This window comes from Chrysemys picta, chromosome 7, assembly GCF_011386835.1.
Source record: "Chrysemys picta bellii isolate R12L10 chromosome 7, ASM1138683v2, whole genome shotgun sequence".
In the NCBI taxonomy this organism is placed as follows: Eukaryota; Metazoa; Chordata; order Testudines; family Emydidae; genus Chrysemys; species Chrysemys picta.
Window position 1 is genome coordinate 37,093,617 of NC_088797.1, and position 23,948 is coordinate 37,117,564.

General features: G+C 40.0%; 1 protein-coding gene across 18 annotated transcripts in view; it reads left to right on the plus strand.

Annotated features, from left to right (window-relative positions):
- The window catches only part of IQSEC1 (IQ motif and Sec7 domain ArfGEF 1), a 683,881-nt gene that overhangs the window by 426,595 nt on the left and 233,338 nt on the right, over nt 1-23,948 (plus strand). For 14 of the 18 annotated variants that reach the window (XM_008165506.4, XM_042849588.2, XM_042849589.2 and 11 more), the window contains one exon: nt 3,686-3,730. The exons of 2 other annotated variants lie outside the window; for them this stretch is intronic. In XM_008165506.4, the coding sequence (XP_008163728.1) occupies nt 3,686-3,730 (45 nt within the window). Of the gene's footprint in view, nt 1-3,685; nt 3,731-11,764; nt 13,611-23,948 lie in introns of those variants that run through there. 2 more of the 18 variants (XM_008165510.4, XM_065551204.1) reach the window with 1 other exon arrangement.

Here is a 23,948-nt window from a genome sequence, read left to right on the forward strand (position 1 = left end):
TCTTCTAAGAAGTTACTTCACATGTTTGGGACTTACCAGCGGCCAGATGTTCCAGCCTCTCTCAGAGGCCTATTGAGAAGTTCCCCTGTTTGCTGTTGACAGAATTTGTGGAGTTACAGCCTGGTTTACCTATGTCAGCTCTGACCCTTTATTATTAACAATACCCATGTTGCTTGCTTATCCAGCCCCACCAAACCTTGTCTAAACTAGGGGGGTTTTCTAAATATTTTCCACCACTACTAACACTAGTTCAGCACTATTTGTGTTAGCAACATTGGCAGCTGTAGCATAGACAGGTTGCCAGCTACTGTTGCTGTCATAAGCACCACATTGATTAGATATGCTCTGAGCAGAGTTAGATGACATGGTGGTTAAAACTCCAGTTAACAGTCTCCACAAGCACTTTCAACATTGTTACCACTGTGGAAATGAACTGGTGTTAGCAGCAGTGGGAAATTTCTAGAACATTTCACCAGTGTAGACCAATCCTTTCAGCCAAATTGCTTCACAGCCCCAGAAACAGTTCTTGAATCTTTCGAAACACTATAGAAATCTTTAATAGAAAAGTGGAGTCAGGGAATGGAAACAATTCATCCCACATTAAAATCTTTCTCTTGAGTCTGTTTCTAATTATTTGGAGAGTCTACCTTTCTCTGTGTCTGAATTTAGAAAGAAATCATGCTATTTTTAATGAATCTATACTCCCTCTACTTGTGACTGGGTTCCGAGTCCCTAAGGTCACAACACGCTCAATGTCATTCTGCACAATCAAGGTTCTACTGGGGCCGCAGGCTAATCAGTGTGGCTTAGTGTCTCATTACCATCTCTTCACTATGCACAACATATTGTCCCTGCACAAAGACGCTGAAAGTCTGTTAAATATTTATTTATAGTAACAAGGGCCAAAACCAGTTAATACAGATTTTAAAATATTCAGTTGAAAGTAAGACAAAGTCATGGTCACAGAGCAGGCTGACACTTCCACATGAAGACTGTGTTAAGCAATAAACTAAATTACTAGTAAATTAAGTTCACTCTTTTCAATTGTCAAACTAACAAAGAGCCACAAGGCAGACATATGTAAACCACCCCCTCAAAATTCATTACTATTCACAAATCTTGAACTGTGCTGAAAGCAAACAAATTATGGGGTGGAAAAAGCACTTAAAAGGCATTTTAAAGCTATGTATATTATGTAGTTAAAGGCTATTTGGACGATATGGTTTTCTTCTATTCTTGAAGAGCTGAATTTTGCATACACAGTGCTTATACCTTTCCTGCTATCACTCCCTAATAAAGCCCAAGTTATTTCTGTAAACATATTAATCTCAGCACCGCAACCAAGAAAGTACAATCAAATACAATCTAGTTAATGCAATGTCAGTTTTGCTTTCATAAGCCTTTATAGACCACAGGCTCATTGCTTGGCCATAAAAAGTTTATTTGGAGCAGTTTGGCTGTGTGTCAGTTATTTCCATGTAAGCAGGTAAGAATAAAATAAACAGTTTCAAATATATATTTGCTCACAAAGGAGGAGTTATTATGGTATTTGGGATAAATAAGTCTGGAAAAATTTGACTTCCTTTCTGTTTTTTCTGCCAACATCAAATTGTGTGTTAGAATGGATTAAATCTAAGTGCCATGCATGTCTATAGCCCAGGTAAATAGTAAATATAAAATGCCACGCTTAAAAACATACTCATTTAACTTAGATAAATGGCTATGATTACCTCAATACTTGCAGCAGACTGACCTTAAACTTTCCTGTATCTATCTTGTAGGGAAGACCTAGAATATTGCAAAGACTGAGGTAAAGCTATTTAGTTATCTAATGCAATTGACAAGTGTTTTAAAGAGTGACCATTCCAACAATAAATAATGGTAAAAGTGTGACCAAATGTGAGAAAAGCCAGCAAATACTTAATCAGGGACGCCCTCTGGGCAAAATTCTCCTCTCTCATCTGTCCAGGCAAACCACTCAGGAAAGCAGAGTATAAGAGTCAAATTTAATGAGGCTCTCATAGAAGAATTTAGTCTATCTCCTTATTGTATGCAGCTGTTCTATTTTTGCATGGTTGGGTATACTGGGGATGAAAGGAACTACTCTCCCATCAGTGTGCACATGTAAACCACACAGACCCAGCTCTGCTCTTCCATTAATATGATCAATTAACTCGCATTGTGATAATTCTATCGTTCCTCTCTGCACAGAGCTCTCTTTGAAGTCAATGGGGCTTCCACATGGAGCAGCTATAGAATGGTGACAATTAATGATAATGGGACTTACTCATGTGGGGAGACTTAATGTCAGCATTAAGTTTTCAAGGTGGTGGAAGGAAGTTAAGGTCAGGAACAAGTTCCACATCCACGTATGTAATTTGACTGGTTAATTCGGATTATTCTATATGGGAAGAAGTCAGGAGTTCTGAGAGGAGCATACATTTTGATTGTCTATGGTTCATTTGTTTAATTTTTAAAGTTGACAAGGGTTTTGCCCAGTTCCGGCATATTCATATGTACATATCAGTGCCTTCTATTCCAAAGTTGCTAGGCTGATATCAAAGATGCCGGGATGAACTCTGATTTTCATTGCTGACAGTTCCAATGCAAGGCTGAATAACAGAGGGCAGTGTTCTGAAATGCTCAGTAAAATAAAATATATTGACAGCTGTAGAACATAAAACAATAGTAGGAGCTGTATGAAAGCTTCCTCTTCTCTCACCTCTAATGCAGATGGAAAAAAGACTGAAATAGAGCTGGTTGGAATGTTTTCATCAAAAAGTATTTTCAGAGAAAACTGGCTTTTCATTGCAAATGAATATATTCACAAAAATATATTTTGATAATATATTCCATGTTTTCGTCTATTTATTTATTTACTTAGGAAAACCTGGAGACCAAAATGTTTTTGGTTAAAATATTTTATTTCTGTTTTTTTTTATTTGGTATTTTAAAAAATCAGTTTTTGAAACCACTTTGGTTTCCAAACACCAAAAAATTTGTTTTGGTTTCCATGTCAGTTTTTAGCCTAAAAAGCTATACATTTTCATGAGAGATTTTGACAAAAACAGGAAGAAAAGTCCACAAAAAGGTATTTTTTCATCCAGCCTTAGCCAGAAGATTTAGGCTTGTGTAAATGTACGTTTGTATGAATTTCAAGTGTTTTTGCTGTATATTTCATATGCCCTCTAGCAATGTCTTTAAAACATTGAGACTTGACCGCAAATATGCCCAGTAAAACAAAAATGCCTAACTATGTTTAATGCAGTGTTGTTGTAGCCGTGTTGGGCCTAGGATATTAGAAAGACAAGGTGGGTGAGGTAATATCTTTTATTGGACTGACTTCTGTTGGTGAGAGAGACAAGCTTTTGAGCTCACACAGAACTCTTCCAATAAAAAATATTACCTCACTCACCTTGTCTCTCTAACTATGTTGAAAATATTTCTTCAGCATATACCATTATAAACATGAGACTCACTGTCAATTATTTTTTCTAAATAAATTCATAATTTGTTTAAAAAGCACACTGTTATTGACATTATAAAAATTTGAATTAAAAACTAATAATAATCCTGGCAAGAAAAACCTGACACTTTAAAACTTTTGATGACTTTTGTGTTTTTAATACTTTGTCAAATCATTGTTTTAATATTTTGTAACTTTATTCTTTTGTTACTATCTCAGGACCTCGTTGGAAACAAGAAGCAGCATCTCAACTGATCCACTAAGGTACTGTAAATTAATATATCCATTAAATATAAAACACAAATAGCAACCTCAACATCTGTTCTATTACAAAACACCAAGCACACAGCATACAATCTTAATTTATCATACAAAGCTGGGAAAGGCTTTATCTAATGATTTGATTATTTACCAAACCTCACACATAATATCAGAGAAAATAAAGGATAGTTTTCCCCTCCCTACAAACATGAGGTACTTGAAAGCTTCTGACATTAAACACCGTGCATTCTCACTCACATTGTGTGTGTGCACGCATGCGCACGTGTCTGTGTGTGCACATATGAAAAAAAAACACTAATTCCTGTAAAACCCCATCCTATGCTGAAGGGAGGTTTGGCCTTTTGTGCTGGTTATATACCTCTTTTTAATGAGTGGTGCTGATGGTTGCATCTGGATTCCTGTGGTTTTCCCCTTGCTCAGCATTCCACGAAGAGCACGTGTGTAAACATCAGAAGGTGCTTTCATGTAAATCTTTGCAGTACCTTCCATTTTACTTTGATCACTGTATTTAATCTGGAAAAAATGTTGGCACCATTAACATTAGATATTAAAGGGACACTTCTGCTCCCTTGTCATACAGTTACACATTAAAGAATGCATCAAAGATGAATGCTTTGTTTGGTTAATCTGGGGCAGAATCACTTTCTCTTAAAAGAAAAAGCTGATGATTGTTTTCAAGAAAGCCTGCCTTTTGACTTGATCTGTGAGAGGACATGTGTTTTGCAGCTGGTGCTGTGCCTAACCTTATTTGAACCAGAAAGTAATTGAAAGCTGTCCATTCTGTTTGAAATAATTCAAACTAAAGGGCCCCATGGCTATTTAATCTCCTGTTGTTTTCAAAGCATGTGAATTACTGTAAGTAAAGTGGTCGAATGAGTACGGGTTCCTAAAGAATACAGTAAAATCTTTCTAAAACGTCCCTGTCCTCTCACTCTCCTCATCACAGGCATAAGAGCACTGGGTGATACTCAGTCCTAACTCCAGTGCCATTCAAATAATCATGGATTGGCTTGCACATAGTTTCCCAGTCTGTATCATCACTCAGATACAGTTTCTGGTTTTGCCTTTTCCCTACTGCTCTGCAACCTCATTTTAGCATGTGGCTGGTGTGTGAAGTGGCATTCACTGGGAGGGAGTTACCAGAAACAATCATTGCAGCAGACATTGTTCCGGATTAAGTAAATCTTTGTGCAAGGGGCAGGTTTAATGCAATACTTTGTGTCTTTTGGGATTACTTCCCCTGGGCAGATGACAACGAGGAGGATTTAGGGAGTAGTAAATGGAGGAAAAAAGGGAGAAAAAAATCTAACAGCTGAAAAAGGAATGGGGAATTCTTTATGAACAGTGTCAATAGCACTCTTAATAAAATATCTGTCCTTTAGTTTTGGGTCCATTTAGAAATGCACAGGGGAGACAGATAAATTGACATTTTTGTATAATTGTTTTATAAAACTGTTTCCCCAAATTCTTTTTAAAAATTAGACCTGATGATTAATATTCAGTATGTCCATTATCTTTACCCAATGGGAGTATGAAAGATAGTATGTTCATATTACGTGAACCAAATAATATGCACTGCTAACATATTATTCTTATTGCATTGTTTTTCTTGACTTACACCTTCAATTCCCAGTGTTATTTTGTTGAACCTGCTAACAGAGAGATGCTGTCTGGTGTGCATTCCCTGATGTATGTCCTTGTATTTCCAGTCCATAGTCTTATAACAACTGGCATTATTATAGTATCTTTATCACCAAGCACTATAAAAAGGCAATAGTTATGATTGGAGATCCTAGGACTTTTCCCTTTTCTGCCCATCTCCCTTTACCCAAACTCTGTATAAAGCCACTCACTGAACTATTGTAAACAGATTTTCATGAGAATATTTGTCTTATTGTCTCAAAACTGTCAGTGATTCCAGGTATGCTTTGCAAAGAACATGTACGCAGATGGAGAGTTATACAAAACCTTACAAATTGAGACCAAGCCCAGGTTTTGATCTTGCAAAACCAAATCAAGGTCACTAAGGTTTTGCAATCCTCCCCTCTCCTCTGCCTCCAAAACAAAATTTGGCAGCACATAGGTCATGATTATCCACATCTTTTTAGAGTAGCAGCCGTGTTAGTCTGTATCCGCAAAAAGAAGAACAGGAGGACTTGGATAAATTTGTTAGTCTCTAAGGTGCCACAAGTCCTCCTGTTCTTCTCTTTTCACATCTTTTCAGTAAATGTATTCCTTCATTTCATGGTGTAAGTGAGGGAAAACAAATGGGGATAGTGCATTGTTTTCTTGTATGTTTTTTTTTTTCAAAGCTAAGGCAAGGGTACATCATTTTTTCAAGATGACAATGGTTTTTTTTTTAATTGCTGCTTTTGAACTACTAGTAAATGCATTTTGTGCAGTTCCAGAGCTCCAAGTGAACAAAGCCATCAGGAAAAGATGTGTTAGTTTTACATTTTATCTAGGAGTTTCTCTAAGGTAGCTATTTTATATAAGAACTAAATGATACTGGAGAAATAACTTGCAAAATCTAGTGTATATTAATAAGCTCAGTAGGCGTGATTTGGGAATGCTAATAAAATAATCCATGAGGTTGATTCTTAAAGCTCTTCTGTCACAAAATGGGAAGAAGCAAAAGAGAGATTTCTGTTATTGAATATGGTGTGGACATCATCTCATCAGTTCACCCAAACAAATCTACCATTGGTGGACCATAAAATAAGGTAGATGCAGTGGTGCAAGTAAGCCAATATGGTCAGGTACGCTGTACTATTAAGACATTTATTGCCGGTACACCGTACCAGAAAGACACATTTTCAAGAATGAATTGTAGAGCCCTGCGCGGATACAAATTTATACCTGCGGATATCTGCGGATAGAAATTGGTATCCGCTGAACCACAGGGCTCTCTTGGGAACTGCAGTGGCAAAAGAAGCAGAACATGGGGCCACCGCTCCCAGGAGCCAGCGCCCATGCTGACAGCTTCTCCGGCACAGCTGTACTTCCCCCAGCCCCACTCCCAACCCTGTCCTCCAGTGGGGCTGTACAGACCCCAGACAGGAGATGCAGCTGCGTGGGAGGGCTGGGGGCAGGGCTGGCCACGACAGGGGTGCTGCCAGCACGGGGCACTGGCTCCTGGGAGTGGCAGCCCCACATTCTGCTCCTTTCACTGCTGCAGTTCCCAGGAAAGCCCTGCAGTTCAGTGGATACCAATTTCTATCTGGGATATCCGCATCCATGGGTATAAATTTGTATCCACGCAGGGCTCTAGTCACGGAACATTTTTTGTGAGGAGGAGCGGGGGGTCGGTAGTGTGCCGGTATGAGTTAAAATCTACTTGCACCACTAGGTACATGATTTCTTTTAACACACTGAATTTCCTAACAGACACACAATATTCTTCCAGGGACGCTGTGCTGCCTGTGTCCATGTTCTATACCTTCCTGGTGTCTTTTGTCCCACCACTAACAAAACAGATCTGCCTTCCAAGAAGATGTGACTAGTTCTGCATGCCAGGAATTGTGCATTTGTGAGAACATCTAGTACCATTTGCATTTTGTATGTATCTGGTATAGAACACCAGGGGGCAAGTGCTGAGCTCAGTTGTACCGGAATATCATAGATCCAGACTCTTGATTTGATTAGATTTTTGATTTTAGTCTTATACAAATTCCATACCGAAGTGACTACATTGGATTAACTCCTTTGACTACATTAGTCTAGATTTACATGACAGTACCTGAGACTACTACCATTATAATTCTGCTCATGTTCTTTATGAAGGGGCCTTCATGCAAGTTGTTAGGCTGTCTCGCAGTAAGTATTATATTTTGCATAAGTTGTCCTCTGCTATATATTGCATCAGAACAACTGACCTATGCATCCAGACATTTTGAAGTGGGCCCTGCCATCTTCCACCAGTATCTGATGTGGTGTGGTTTCCTAATATCTGAGTCTTAGCATTAGACCCTGAACCTATTGATCAGCTGAGACCCTGAATTCTAGTCTTTCCAAAATTAAAGCATTCAAGCCTTGATTTTGTGTCTGACTTCAAGGTTTCCTTTTATCATAAGCAATTTACAGTGGTTTGTAGATGTTTTAAGAATAGGGGTACGGAGAAGATATTCAGGAGCAAAAAGCATCACAATGAATTTCCTGCTATTTCAGCTCAAAATGATTTGGTGCCTCCGAGCCCTAATAAATGAAGATGAAGGATAATGTCAAGCTAAATTGTGTGTCTGTGGGATCACTTAACCCTATGTCAGAATTGTTTAAAACAAAAGAAATCTGTTTTGGGATATTAGAACATTCCAAGAGTCAAGTGTTACTCTTGAAATGCTAACAGAAAGGAAAACTTGAGGTTTCTTCATTAACCTACATGTTTGTCTATGGTACACATCACTGCAGTGTTTGGGCACCTCACAAACGTCAATGGCTTTATCCTCAGAACATCCCATGAGGTAGGGAAATATTCTTTTTGTTTTACATTCCATTATACCAGTGGGGAAGTGAGGCTCTGAGAGATTTCAATGACTTTCAACCAGTCATACCAGAAGTCTGGAAGAACCAGGAATATAAACCTGACCTCTAGAATTCTCCTCCAGTGCCTTAGCCACAAAAACATCCATCCTTACACACTTTGTTCAAGGAGCCTAGGAAATTCTTCCTACGGCCTATGTGAGGACACTACATGAATTCTAACACTGGGACTGACTCATTTCCTTTACACAATAGATGTTTATTCTGTATGTACTCTGAGGCTTGAGCTGTGGTGGCTTTAGGCCTGTAAGACGTCATCATAGGACCTTTGTAGCCACATAAGACCTTGCACATCCAGCAGCCCAAATGCATACAAGCAGACTGCCACATAGAATGCAGTCCACATTTCCCCATCAACAGTCTCATCCAAGGCTGACGCACACAGGCTGTGAAACAAAGTGAATGCTATAATGGCCCCTTCTTACTCCCAAGCCACACTTCGGCTCCACAACATTAAACCAGGGCTAATGGCATTCTTGAAGCTGTTCAGGGTAGATATTGCTCCTTGGAATTGTGCAAGGTTTAAGCAAATTAGAGATCTCCTATTGCAGGCTTGCAAAATTGAATTTGCCCACTTGCCTGGGTGAGTGAGTAATTCTATTGGGCCAGTAAAATATCATTAAGCTTTAAGATGATCAGATGCCTAAATAAACAGTCGAATTTGTAACATACATTTTTCATGTAAAGTAGGGTTCAGTGATTGCTTAATTTTCATGACAATTTTCAAGGCTGTCCTATCGTCATGCAAGCAAGTGTAGCTAGCTCTAAGTTCATGCTGTATTTATTTGATAGCGCAATCTCTTTCACTAGTAGTATGTTTGAGTGCAGCCTCACTACTCCATGGATTGTCAAGACAACCATCGCTAAAGGAGGATTTTGTACTGTATGTTTTCAACTTTGCCAGTCTTTTGAAGGACCACTTTAGAAGGGCCAGTTAGAGCACTCAGCACACTGCTGGCAGACCTGCCTCCACACACTGAAACCATAAAAGAATATGGAGATGCTGCACAGTGCTCTCTTAAGGTTACAATGCTGAAGCTGCACCACATCCAAAAATTGCTACACGATTAGGCCTATGAATTCTAAGACAAAGAAAGTAGCAGTAAAATGCCTCTTTCAAAGAACCAGTTTTATATCTAGGCTGAGCGTGAGGGGAAGCTTAATGTTTTTCATTACTTGTTTTCCGGGGAAAAGATGAAGAGCATGTGGAGAACATAGTGGTTTTCCTTTACAAAAGTCCTAATTAGCATTTTCTGTGCATGCAGTACAGGATAATCAGTATTAGTTGCTGTCAGAAAATTCATAGACAAGTAACTTTTACTCACTGAAAGTTCGGGATTTGAAAATATGTAATTAAGGGGAGAAACACAGTAATTTCTTCTGGAAAGGTTATCACTACCAGAGAAAGAAATCGCCATACAGTGTGAGCAGAAAAAATAAGTGTTTTCTGAAAGCTGTGTCATTTCAGGAGCAAATGTTTTGATGGTGTCCTACTGGCTCAATAATCTGGCTGATGTTATCCTTTTTTCTTGGGATCCTAGTGAATAATTTTTGTTTAAACTGTGGGGTGAGTTTGCTGGATTTTGTGAGCTTTTCAAGCAAGAAACTAAATATTACAGTTTTCAGAAAACCTAAAAGTAAATTTTAATAGTTTCCCCTGATTCATTTATTTTATCTTTATCTGGACAACATTTACAATTTCTTCTAGTTTCTGTTTCTATTAGCAACAGAAGACCAAATTCCCCTCTCCTTAACACCCCCACTCCTTACAGTGATCTAACTCAGCTGTAGTCCGTGAAGTAGCACCAGTGAAACAGAGGGGAGAGTTTGCCATTAGGTTTCAAACCCTGTGATGCTGAAATTTAGTCCGTACTCAGGTAAAACTATCATGTAATATGGGAGCTGTTCTTGTTAATTCAAATTCAAAAGCTGGAAAAAAATAATATGTTTAATTTTCCTCTAACATGTCTGCATAATTTCCTTGCTTGAAAATAGACAGATTAATAAAATCAGTGGGAGCATCGTTTGAGTATGGACCACAAGATTTGGCTTTCATATTATGTAGGATTGTTATAGTAAAACAACTCCAGCTGTACTGTCTCTAAAATCATTTCTACAGTACCAAGCTCACTGTCAGTGGGGAAAAAACTAATAAGGGATAAACACTGCAGGGGAGAAAATGATAAGGTTCCTTTAAAAGAGATGTGCCTCCTGTTCATACTGTCTTCTGCAAGTTACACACAGGTTTGTGGTCTGTTGTATTAATTTAGATGGAATAAAAGACCCAAAGAGTCAAAGGTGTTAACATGACCCTGTAAGTGTCCAGCCTTAAACTGTATTAAACAAGGTTAGGGTTTGGTATATAGAGATCTTGGTTTGTTAGTTTCCTGGCAAACACACTAAGAAACCCAGGCACAAAGTTTAGAAATTTATTAACTAAGATACATAAAAGAGTTATAATGCAGTTCAAAATTGAAATTAAATGATTACGCAAAACAATCTTAACCAAACCTATCAAAGTCCCTTTTTAAGAAAGGACATCCATTCGTCTCCCCTGCTTAGTTGGGCAACCCTTCTTGATGGGAAGGAAAGGGTTTGTGTTGTTGCTCAGTTCTGAGATGTGAAGGATGGTCACTTTTCCTGTATTTAACAGACCAACAGACAGACATGGGGGGGGGAGAAAGAGACAGGATAGTAAAAGTGGAGGAAATGCGACTTTTGTTGATGCTCTCAGGATTCCCAGGTCAGGTCAGATGGAGACTGAGGGTCACAGGTCAGCTGCAACAGCAGTGCTCTGGACTCTGGCTCTTCTCCTAGTCAGGGGGATGAGATATCATCTGGTAGGTCTGGTCCCTCTCCTTTACCGGTGTCTCTTACTCTGGACAGAACTGCCTAGAGCTGGTTGGAATGTTTCCTCTCACTGTGCTGGAGCCATTGGTACAGTTCACCACAGGATCAGATTTTATGGCAATCTGAGTGAGGGGGGTTAGGAGGAATAATAGTGGGACAGAAAGGAACACACAAGGGAAGGGAAGACAACCAGGATCTTACGTGTCCCTGTCTGGAATCTCCACTGATGCAGTGGTGATGACCAGCTATTCCCACTAATGTGCCAAAGTCTGGACTTCCCAATAATTGATTGTGGCAATCTTTGGAGCCCCAGGGGAATGGACAAAGTCCCTGGGGCAGAGCAGTATGGAGTCCTAACAGCCCTCCTGCTCCTCCAAGAATTCCCTAGTTAGTTCACACGTCCTCACCCCTTAATGTTTGTGTTTATTTTATTGTTAATGAAACAATTGTTTCTTACTGAAATACATGCAGTCACATTTCAAATAAATCTACATGAAGCAATTTTCTAGAAGCTGCAAGGCATGAAAGTTGGCAAACAGAGAGAGTGTGACTGAGTAATACCAGAAACCAAAACCCAGAATCCCTAAATATAGTTTATTATCCAGGCACTTGGGGAATTAGATATGCTGTAATGCAAAAGAACCTTCATTTTAGAGCATTAAACTGTTTTACAACAATGTCAAATTAAACTGCTACAGCTAATATTTTTCAAAAGTGACTTAGGCACTTAGGATCCTAAGTCTTGTTGATGTTCAGTGTGATGTAGGCTCCTAAGTCACTTTGGTACTTTTGAAAAATGTATCCTAGTTTCTTCTTCTTGATGTATTTTCAAACAAATCTACAAAATGAGAAGTCTGCATATACCTATTTCCACTACCAAAATCACAGCTAGTAGAAGAGTAAAAGTCACAGCAGTTTGAATGCAAAAAACAAGGTTGCACTCTGCCTTTCCAACAAGGCATTTGTTTTTGTTGGTAATGTCTATCATTTGCTACAGATATTTTGCAAACTTAGCTCTCCCTTCCCCCAAAAACATATGGTAAAAATGTGCCATCCTTGCTTCCACTGAATAGTGTCTTTTTCCACTGAAATCAGTGGAATTGCTTGCAGAATAAGCTATTACTCAAAGTGAAAAAGGGTGGCAGAATTGGGCCCCATAGTGTCTCTTAAAAGATAAGAGTCCAAATGGTTTAACATTCTAAAAAGGCAGAAAATGAAAGCTGCTTTTGACATGCCTGTTCTAGCCAAAGGATTTTAATAGAAAATGCCACTAATTTTGACATTTATTTTCTTAAAGCAGCTCGCCGCTAATTGCTTCTGTGCTCCCTTTAGAATAAAAATGGGTTTGGATTTCCACTGTAACTAAATGACAACAACTAGCTGTTATTTTGCATTTCAGCTCATTAGCCCAACCCCAAATTCACTGTCAGCTGATGAGGTTGCTATGAGTGCCTGAGCATTGCTTGTTACAGAGACATTATTTCCCTGCAAGCCAATGAAAAGCTGTCATCAAGGTTCCATTTTAGATTTTATCAATGTGTTTCTGTTGCCCTAGCAACTGGAATCAGCCTATCTCAGCGAGGCTTTATCTTGCTGGCTTTTATAGCTGGGAGCTTGCCCCACTGTGCACCATGTGGTTCAGATGATTAGTTTTTCTTCACACAGACCTAACTGGCTAAGTGTGTTGGGAATAAGATAAGCATAATTTATTTTGTGAGTGGGGAGGGTCCACACTTTTGCTTGTCATTTTTTTCCCCTGTCATAAGGAAACCCACATTTTTCATAGGTGCTGGCAGACAATGGAACAGATGTGATTCACACCAGAGGAGCTGACTAAAACAGTTGTATGCTGCTAGAAAACTGAGGAGTTTTCATAGGATGGGATGTTAACACTACTGTGATTATAGGGCAGTTGTTCTCAGACCTGATTGGGATAATTGCTTACATTTTCCTAAGGGCTGTGAGCTTCAAGGATGCTTTCCAGGGGGCCATCAAGAATCCTAACTGGAATATATACTAATTGTTTGTCCAAAGAGCTTTCAGAATGGCCTAAAATAGCAAAAAGGAGAAGTGGGATTTCTGTGTAATAACAGCTACATTGGTTGTGTTTGGAGGCATTTGGAAAGATAGACTGAAATCAGGATCAAAGAGCACAGTAAATGAATTTTTAGCCTTTGTGCTATCTCTGTATTAAAGTAGTGTAATTGTGCAGGTGCTTTGCCGTGTGGATGGGTCGCTTCATACACTGGTAGCAATTAGAAACACTTATGCTGCAGCAATAAGGCGGGGGGGAAATTGGATTTGAGTCAGTCAACTCAAAATAAAAAAAGTACTGTATTTAAAAAAAACCAAAACCTAGCTGCAGACTACAGTTGCTGCAGTAAAACTATTTGAAAATGCTGAAGTTGAAGGCCTTCTGCTTGGATTACTGGCAGTTTTTATGTCTCCAGCCTCTTCATGGTTTCTATAAAAGGTAAGAAAACATTAACTTTGAAATGCTTTTTCAGAACTGGATGGCTGCACATCATGCCACCAGTGCATTTACTTGCTCTTCTGTTCGACTGTTGAAAGGCAAGCGTACATGCGGGAGAAAAAGGGAGTGGTGCAGAAATTAATGGGAACTTGTGGCAAATACTATAAAGCTGCTTACTATAGCATCAGCTATCACCCCTTTTGTGCCTGCAAATGCAGAAGGTGATATTGTTTGTTGTTAACATTTACTGTAAGTCAGATTAACTCAAAAGTAGTGCATGAATTTGAGTTCTATCTGATTATTTTATTCTCAGGTATAGTAGCTGCTGCTGTTTAGTTTAGGAAACGTAAATAGCATGAGGGGATTGGGATGTAATGGAATTGTATGTAATGCTGATAAGACTTTTTCTTGCAGGATTATTTGATAATACTACATTTCATGTTTCTTTTCTGATAACGGAATCAATGCACATCACAGTCATTCAAAGCAATGGCACTTCTCCCAGGCAGGTCTGACAGAAAGCTTCAATGATTGATGGTGAATAGTGATCATAAAGAATAGGGAAGGGTGTCAGATGCGTTGAGCTTGCCTATTCATGGAAGAGCAAAATAAGCAATTCCATTTAATGTGAACACTGAACTTACCCTGATGGAGTTTTTTATCTAAACTTCAGATTTCTCACTCTTTTTAGAATGTTATTAAATGGGGAAAATTATATGCAGCTGAACTTTCTTTTTGGATAGCCACAATGAAACCAAAATGGTGTTCATTTGATTGTTAACAAAATTGGTGTGATTCTTTAAAATAGCATTCTGTCTTTCTTCTGTACACTTTGTATTGTCAGCTTCTATTATCAGCCCACAGAAAGTGCTTTGTACTAAATGCTAATTGCAGCAGAATTTATCATGCAGTGAAGAAGGGAACTATTCTGATCATTTTCAAGGAATTAGGTCTCACCCCACCCCATGATTCGGTATTCTGTCAGATAGGATCCTCAGCTGTGACTGTTTGCCTGAAAGAGATCTGTTTATACTCCTGTTTTTGTTGTTTTTTCATGAGCTTTGTTTTAAGTAGAAAGATTCCAAAGTTAGCCATATGCTTCAGGAGATTTAATGTCCCTACAAATGAAATAGGACGTGTTATATTCTCCTGCATGTGACAACTTGACCTAATACTTTTCCCCCAGCCTATTGTGATGTCTTCCTTTTATGCTAAGAAACTACATAATGTGATAGAAATACTGCCAGATTGCTCTGAGGTGGATAGTCAAATACAGCTCAACTATAACTTGATGTTTTGGATGCCTGGCTAATTCTCAGGTGTGTTACAAACTGCCTACCCTATAGCTGCCTTTTTTCCCTTGGTAGATGGCCTGAACAGTAGCCAGGGGGCTACTATGTTCATTTCCATCAAAACTATTCATTTGTTTGTCACCAAAACCAATGTGAACTTAGGCCCTGATTCTACAAGTGCATCTGCGTAAGTGGACACGGGGGTCCACCCAGGCGGATGTGGACAGAGAGATCAAACGGGAGAGCGATGGCAAAAAAACCAAGGAAACTGACAACTTTCTCACACTTTGTAGAAATAAGAGGTTAAAAAACAAAGCCAATTTTTCACTAAAACAGAGTGACAAAATGCGAAGTACTGATTAAAAATATATGCCTCACTTTCATGACACTTTAAATTATTCTTCATTAGTGATTTTAAATTAGCTTAAAATGTTCTTGGAACAGAGCCAAATGCTGGCTATAAAAAGGAATATATCTGTCATTTAAATTAAGTAACCCAAAATGGAAACTTGATTAACACTTGCCTTACATAGTCCTCAGCACATGAGCTTTATTTCTCACCTGTTCTGTGTTGTGCTGATGGCTGTGGGGAGGGGAGGAGGGACAGGGAGCAGGAGGGTACTTCAGGGAACCTTGGCAGGAACATGACAGGATACAGACCTTACAGGTGGTGCTTCCTTGAGCTCTAGGTGTGTGTCACTGGGCATGTTAGCCAGGCCCATCTGTGGTCCCAGGAGAGCACAGTGAGACATCTTGGGGAAGCGGGTTCAGATCCTCAGCCGGGCCCACCATGCAACTGTAGTGCCATTGGCAGCAGATGCTAAAGAACACTGCAGGGCATGTTGTCCCTCTTGTCCCTTAGCCATGCTCCTCAGCATCCACATCTCGCTTTCATAAGTATAGCTGAGCAAGCGGTTTGTAACAAGTAATATGACTAATATCTTCTTTTTCTGTTTGTGGAGTGTCTCAGCAGAGTGTGATTTTTATGCTCAAATTTATGCATTATTCAAAATGATTAAGCAACATTGTTGTCAGTTTAACAGCACTCTGGCCCACTCTTCCACATTTAGTAATCAAGCTGTGTTACTTAGTTGCTACTGGTCAGTAAACTCAGACTGTTTTGTCTCTGTTTCCTGACTGGATGAGTATAACTTATTTGGCCTGGCATTGCAACAGGATTCACTAGCACTGACTCTTCCACCTATGTGGAATCTCATTGACCTCAAAGGGACTCCATGAAGGGTCAGTTACAAGATGGGGGCTACATGTAATACTGTAAGGCTGCCATGGTGTTGGGTGTGTGTCTGTGCGCAGCAAAGAGAATAAAATAATCAAGTTTCTGGTGCGAGTGCTCATGAAAAATGCCCTGGCCAGTATTTCAACTGCAAACTTGAGATTCACTTCTGTGAGCATTTGTGCTCCTGGAGCTGTTGGTACAATTCCTCCAGAGTGAAATGAGAGATGCCCTTTTAGTTTACATCTGCCCAAAGATACAGTATTGGCTGAAATCCTGGCTTTGTTGACATCAAAGGAGTTTTGCCATTGACATCAGTGAGGCCAGGATTTCACCCATAGTGTCTTTCATGGCATAAAACATTTAGTCTTCCATTTAAAAAAAAAAACAGTTAAAATGACTCCCTGTTGAGTAATGACAGGGAGGCCTCAAGTAATTTTGTGTTCCTGCACTAATAAATTGCTTTTGTCTGAGTCACAGTAAGTGGCTTGCTGTACACAGCAAGTTTATGAAAAAAACCTCGTATATAAATGCTTAATACATTAACTGATGATCGTTTCTGTGAAACTCAAATTTCCTGTCTCTTTCTTGATGACAAAATACTGGTTAATTTATGATCAATGCCATAGCCCTTAGTTGTATTGGCGAGATTTCAACACTCTTTGAATTTAAAGGGCACAGGCATGGTAAATATCCTTCCATGATGGATTATAGCCCAAAATGAACAAATCACTCCTGATTTTTTTTTATGGGCATTTGAGGATGAATGTGTCATGTTTAATCAGAGGATTATGATGATGAATTGCAGACCCACGTGACTTTACTTCAGGTGTAGAGTGTGAAAGTGAAGATTCCCTTTAGTTCAGCCACTCTTCTGGTGCATCATAATGTGCATCTACCAGGTGGTGTGTAATTGCCCAAGTGAGAAATGTTACCATTAGCACTGTATTAAAGATAAAGCCTAAGGTGAGAAAATCTGTCATTGGCAGTGAGAAAAGTGGGGTCTGTAACTTCTATTTAGGCTCAGCTCTCCTCACTACCAGATAATTAGAGATAAAAAAATCAACAAGCCACATTTTTTTAATGTACTGTACTTCAGTCCAGTTGCTTGATGCTGTAGTTTATTTTTTTAAACAGTGAAATTATTTAATAAGGGACTGAAAAATACTATTGCATGGACAATATCTGAGCCTACTTCTTCAGACATCCCAGTGGATGAATATGTGATAGTATGGTGAGTGAGAGAGACATCTTTCAGTCCTTCCACAGGTTCAGAAAGCAGGGATTAACTAGAATTATGTTTGTCTCCAGCTAGGAATTATAACAACATTCTTTCAGGCCATGATTCAGGAAAGACTTAAGCACATGCTTAAGTTCATCTGTGTTCATGTCAGCCCTGAAGAAGTGTTCACATGTAAGTATGTGCTTAAATCCCATTAAGATGTTTCAGTGGTTGTCCTAAATAAAGATGCTTTCCTGAATCAGACCTTAATTACAGGCAGCATGTAACTAACCATAAAAATGGAAACTTGTAGCAGTTGAGGCCATTAGAGCAATCACTAGCCTTAGCTTAGATGCAGTTTGTAAGAAAGGCATAGATGTTCTAGATTGTTATTGTCCTGTAGTTTTTATTCTTTGTTTAAAAACATGCTTCATTGGTTGTTATGGAACCCCGGTACTTATTGGCTGTACCCAGGCACTATTACTGATATTTCTAGGACAATGTTAAATCACCAGAGATATGCAAGGTAACTTGGAAATTACACAAACAATAAGGAAATATGAAAGTTGTATTAACTGATTTTTGTTTAACAGAAAGTAAGCAGTTGCTATTACACAATTACAAAAGGAATGAAGTTTTTGAATTTATGTCTATTATAAAAGAAAGTGGTAAGATAAAGGAGGAAAGGGTATCCAGAGGAGTTATCAGCAATGTCAAAAGGTGCATCCAGGGAACAATAATCATAAACTACTCTAAGAAGACAAATTACAGTCACAATTGCTGTGGAGAGAGAGAGAGAGAGAATACTCTGGTCACCTATTTTCTACAGTATTTATATACATGTGTGTGTTTGTTAGGGTTGCCAACTTTCTACTCGCACAAAACCAAACACCCTTGCCCCACCCCCCGCCCCTGCTCCTCCTCTGTGGCCCCACCCCTGCTCACTCCATTCCCCTCTCCCTCTGTCACTTGCTCTCCCCTCACTCACTCATTTTCACTGGGCTGGCTCAGGAGGTTGGGGTGCAGGAGGGGGCGAGGACTCCGGCTAGGGGTGCAGACTCTGGAGTGGGCCTGGGGATGAGGGGTTTGGCATGCGGAACGGTGCTGGGCTGGGATCGAGGGGGTTGGGGTGCAGGAGGGGAATCGGGTGCAGGCTCCGGGCGGCGCGTACCTCAAGCAGCTCCCAGAAGCAGCAGCATGTCCCTCCTGCGGCTTCTCCATGGAGGTGCGGCCAGGCAACTCTTCACACTGCCCCATCCACAGACACCACCCCCACAGCTCCCATTGGCCACGGTTCCTGACTAATGGGAGCTGCAGAGCCAGCGCTTGGGGCAGGGGCAGTGTGCGGAGCCCCCTGGCTGCTCCTATACATAGGAGACAGAGGGGGAAACATGCCACCGCTTCCAGGAGCCGTGCGGAGCCACAGCAGGCAGGAAACCTGCCTTAGCCCCGCTGCGCTGCCGACCAGACTTTTAACGGCCTGATCAACGGTGCTGACTGGAGCCACCAGGGTCCCTTTTCAACTGGGTGTTCCGGTTGAAAACCAGACACCTGGCAACCCTAGTGTGGGTATGTATACACATGCACTCACACACTTCATAGTCCACCAGACTAGTGAATTTCTTTCTCTTGCTTTTAGAGGTTAGTGTCATTTGGATTATTATCTTTCTGTTCTCTTAAATAATGAGTTTCTTTCTTTAGGATTGCTATCTGTCCTGATCAAAGCAATGGCAAAGATGGTGGAAAAATAACTGAAATTTTGTCTCGAGCTTGTATCTAGTGTTCACTATATATGTTAGTAGGAACAAATAGTTTGCTTTCACTTGACAGTGACTTCATCCAGAACAAGGCTGAGTCATAAGGCCTGCAGTGCAGCTCTCTAGGGAGGTTAATGTTTGGCAAATTTGCTGTAAAGTAGAGAACAGCTGAGAGTATGAAATCTCTCTTCTCCCCCATAAAATCTACCATCCCTTCATGGGGTTATTACAGTGCATACAGCACATGTTGCAGAACTTACCTCATTTCTATACAGAAAATGATTGGGTGAAACCCACCAAAAATAAGTGTCTTAAATAGCAAAATACTATGTAAAAAATACTTTTAAAATGATCTAAGGTGTTACTAGCATCCTTGCACTACTAACTAGTTTCCACTCTGTGGCTTTATGCTTAAGGTTTTTTGAGTATGAAAATGATGTAACAACACTGTCCTTTGTGCTTAAAAAAAAGAACCTAGAGTGGTAGTAAAATTGACAGTAATATGCAGGTAACAGTGAGAACCCTGAAATACTTAATTGTCTTACATAATCTTGGATATTTTATAAGTGTAGAAGGAATCCTATATAACAACTGTTCATTCTTGTTCTCTTGGTCATGTCTGTGTGTCTTTTGGAGGATACCTCATGAGGTAAGGTGGTAGGTATATCTAAGTTGGTGAGAGCAGGAGACTGGGGCTTCACCTTCACTACAGAGTTAACTCAGGTGATCTACCTTTGAGTTACTTCCCTCATGTTAACCTGACACAAGGAGAGCAGCCACGCTGCAGAATAACAGCTGAGTTGCTGTAAAACCCTGAATCCACAATGGCACTCTACTACTTCCTGTGTGACACAAAGACTTCTGGGGGAAGTCAGAACTTCCTGGTACTAGTCCTGGCTGTGTTACTGTGTCACCTTGGGGAAGTCCTTTAACCTCTCCATGCCTCAGCTTCCCCATCCTTAGTAAAGGGATAAAACATGGGCTGTCATGCGGTTTAATATTTTGAAGGACTTTGGGACTCTTGGATGAAAGACGTAGTATAAAAGTGGTGCATTTTATTGTGCAATTCATTCTTCCTATTGTAATAAAGTAAAGTGATGGTAAATCTAATTTGAGGTAAACAACCAGAACTCTGAATTCTTATTCATATATTTCTTCTCCACCTCATTCCTGCTGTTTTATTTCTCTGCCTCTCTATGATATCCAACAGGCCAACCAACTAGTCCTCCTTCCAAAATGTCCTTCATCCCCCTTCCTCTCTATTGGGAACAGGAAAAGTCTGTCCTATGTCTCTCCAATTGCACCTCCTTTCAGCTCCTCTATAAACTCCTTCAACACAGACAGCTTTGAAGGGTTTATCTCAGGACCTTGTAGAACTCCACTGTCTATGCTGGGCCCCGTACAGCTGTGCAGTTCAAACCATTTGCCCATCATTTATGCCGCCAGAGTTGCATGCCAGATTCTTCTTTCAGTATCTGGTGTCTACCACACTTATTGATATAACTGATGGACAGGCCCTAGTGCTGTCAAATTTTAACTGTGCATTTGGCTGTAGGCCCAACAGAAGGAGTTGGAGTCCTTCTGGATTCCCTCTGATAGTCTTCCAAGCAGAGGCACTTGTAGGGAAGGAGGGGTAAACATAAAAGCTGGGGACTCATAAAGAGAAAGAGACTGTCAGAAGTTGCAGGCGGAAGAGTGCTGAACGGGCTAGGTGTAAACAGCGCATGTTGACTGATTTATCAACTAGATTGTTGGAGAATGAGGTGGGATGTCCCTTAGCCAAATCTTTCTGAACCTTAAAAACACTTTGGTTTGATTCCATAATAGAACTGGGATTTGGACCAGTTCTTAGTTTTTAGCCATCCCTGTTAGAAAGAGCAAAGAAAACCCAGGCCAAATGTATCAGAAAGATTATTTAAAAATAATAATATGTTAAATGTTCTGCAAACTCTCCTTTTCTATTGTCTAGAATGTGCCTAAAAGGGTTAAATCAGAGAAGGAAAGGACTATAGAGCAAAGAGTAAAAGAGAAAAAAATACAAGGTAAAAAGGACAGAAGAATGAGATTAAATAGAATGTACTACAAATGATGACGCATTACAAATGAAAGATCTAAAGATATTGTAAATTGCCTAAATAGCCAGAGTGCTTTTTGATCTAAAATTTTAAACCCTTCCATTTGCAAGGCTTCTGTCCATCCTTAATCGGTAGAAACATTCCCTTTATGCAGCCACTTACCTAGCTAAAAATAGGCCTAGAACTGCCCTGACATACAAAAATCTATGTGATAGTTGCTAGCTTCAACACTTACCCACCCCTCTCAACTGAGGGCCCTACAAATATCATCTGTCAACTTCATAGTAAAATTGCTTTGAAAATCCTGTAGCTTGATCATTTCCTGCTAGAAGAAAATATTTAAAAACAAATAAACAAACTTGTTGGGCACAGTAAATCTGTACCCCTTTTGAATGTGAATATGTTGTGCTTTTCCTAACTCATTATAACAAAAGAGCAGCAGTACTGTTTAACTAATAAGATTGCATTAGTTTAAAATACATACAGTGTAAAGTGAGGCATGTGTGCAGAGCACAGGACTTCATCAAAAAGCAAATCAGGTAAGATGTCCTGGATGATTGTTTCACCAGTGAAGCACTTCAGAGTGACTTCCATGATGGGCATGACACTGTCAGGCTATCTCCTTGACAGTACTGACAGAACACTCTGCTTATCGAGTTAGCTTTTATGTAGAATACGGATGATTCTCAGAGGGGTGGAAGAGAATAGAACTTGATCCTATGACTTATGTGTTACCTTCCTGTTAATATCACATAAAAGTAGTGAACCGCCTACAATATCTGTTAGAATGGTGACTCTAGCATTTTAAAATACTTATAAATAATGTATGTCCGTTTAACTGTTTTTATCTGAAACAGACTTTCATTCCCATGTAAGAAATACAAGATAATGTAAAATGTTAATAAAATTCTGTGGCCTTTGTATCTCTCAAATAGTTCCCAAATAGCCGCTCCCTTTGAAAATGCATTCCTCACCCCACTCATTACCATATTGTTTCAAGGGCACTTACATGTCAGACACACATTCAGTGAGAGAGACTAAGTAAGGATTTAAGAGGCAGGCTGGAGTTCAGGGCCTTCCGCCCAGTAATATATATTTAGAGAGAGCTTTGTCCACTGAATGTATGTATGATCTTTGCTTTTAGAGTGAGTCTGAGAATGGTGGGAGAACATTTTATCTTAGTTTTTAGGAAGAAATCCCTAATTCACACAAAGATATAAAAGTACTTCACCAAGGTGGGTGGTGGTATCTCTATTTGATACAAGAGGAAGCTGAGCCAGAAAGAGGAAAAATTACCTGACCACTTTGACACAGAAAGCCAGTGGCAGTCAGGAATAGGCTGGAGGAAGACTAAATTCTGATGCAGTCTGCTGGTGTAAGGTACCACAAAGTATTATTAGATATATTAACATATCTTATGAAAAGAACAGGAGTACTTGTGGCACCACACGGCTGCTACTCTGAAACCTATCTTATGAAAATAACAGATGGGGGTTGTTGTAGGGGGATGTTAAAATTATGCAGGTGGTTGTATTTGGGGAAGCCAAAGTACAGTAGAAGGCAGTAGCTTTATATCACTCAGTTATATGGCAGAACCTTGGAAGGAGATTGTGGTGTATTATGTATGTGCCATCAGGATGGCATCATTGTAGGGCTAGTCATTCATATTGAGAATAATCACTGCATGGTGTACAGTCCCTAATAGACTGGTGATGCTTTGCCTGACAGCCGCACATGAAGGACATCACAGACAGAGGAACATTCTAACAGAGGCTTCAAAGGAGGATAGTGGGAGGAGAAAGGACAAATCAGTTGGTGACAGTATCATGCATTGCCTTGAGTGGGGTTCCGCTTCGTTCCCCATCACTAATGCCCATTGAAGCTTTTCATGAAAAACGAGACAACACCCTAGTCCGTTATAACCAAGAGCACAGCTGTTATGGTACTTGCCTGAGATGCAGGAGACCTGGGAGAACCAGGTTCAGATCCTTGCTCTGCGTGATTCAGAGTAGGAACTTGAACCCAGGTCTCCGACATCCCAGGTCAGTGACCTAGCCACTGGATTATCAAGTCAGTCTCAGTGTCCCTTTCTTAATCTCTCCAGTTGGAGTTGTTCCCCTGTGTATGAATAATTAAATATTCCCTGAGCTGGAGAGGGACTTACTCTCTTGCCCAATTGTTAGGTCACTTAACTAGTATGTGCAAAAAGAAGAACAGGAGGACTTGTGGCACCTTAGAGACTAACAAATTTATTAGAGCATAAGCTTTCGTGGACTACAGCCCACTTCTTCGGATGCATATGCATCCGAAGAAGTGGGCTGTAGTCCACGAAAGCTTATGCTCTAATAAATTTGTTAGTCTCTAAGGTGCCACAAGTCCTCCTGTTCTTCTTTTTGCGGATACAGACTAACACGGCTGCTACTCTGAAACCTTTAACTAGTATGTGGCAGTCCTGCTCCAATGAATAATTATTTATATAAAGGGGAATAATTCCAAGAGAGCCCACCCCAGAATAGCCAAGAACCTAGTTCTTCAAGGCACTCTCCCCAGATGTACAAGGTGAGTGAGGGGCGTCTCTCTCAGAAATTCCACTCTGGACCTGAGAAACCTTCCCAACAGAAGTTTTATTGAAACTGCCTCTTTTGCAGGAAAGGGGATTGGGAGTGTGTGGGGGGCGTGGTGGGGGAATAAACGTTGTCGGACAAAAAACTGTTTCATCAAAAAAATCCTGACCAGCTCTGTTCCCAAGGGTCACATG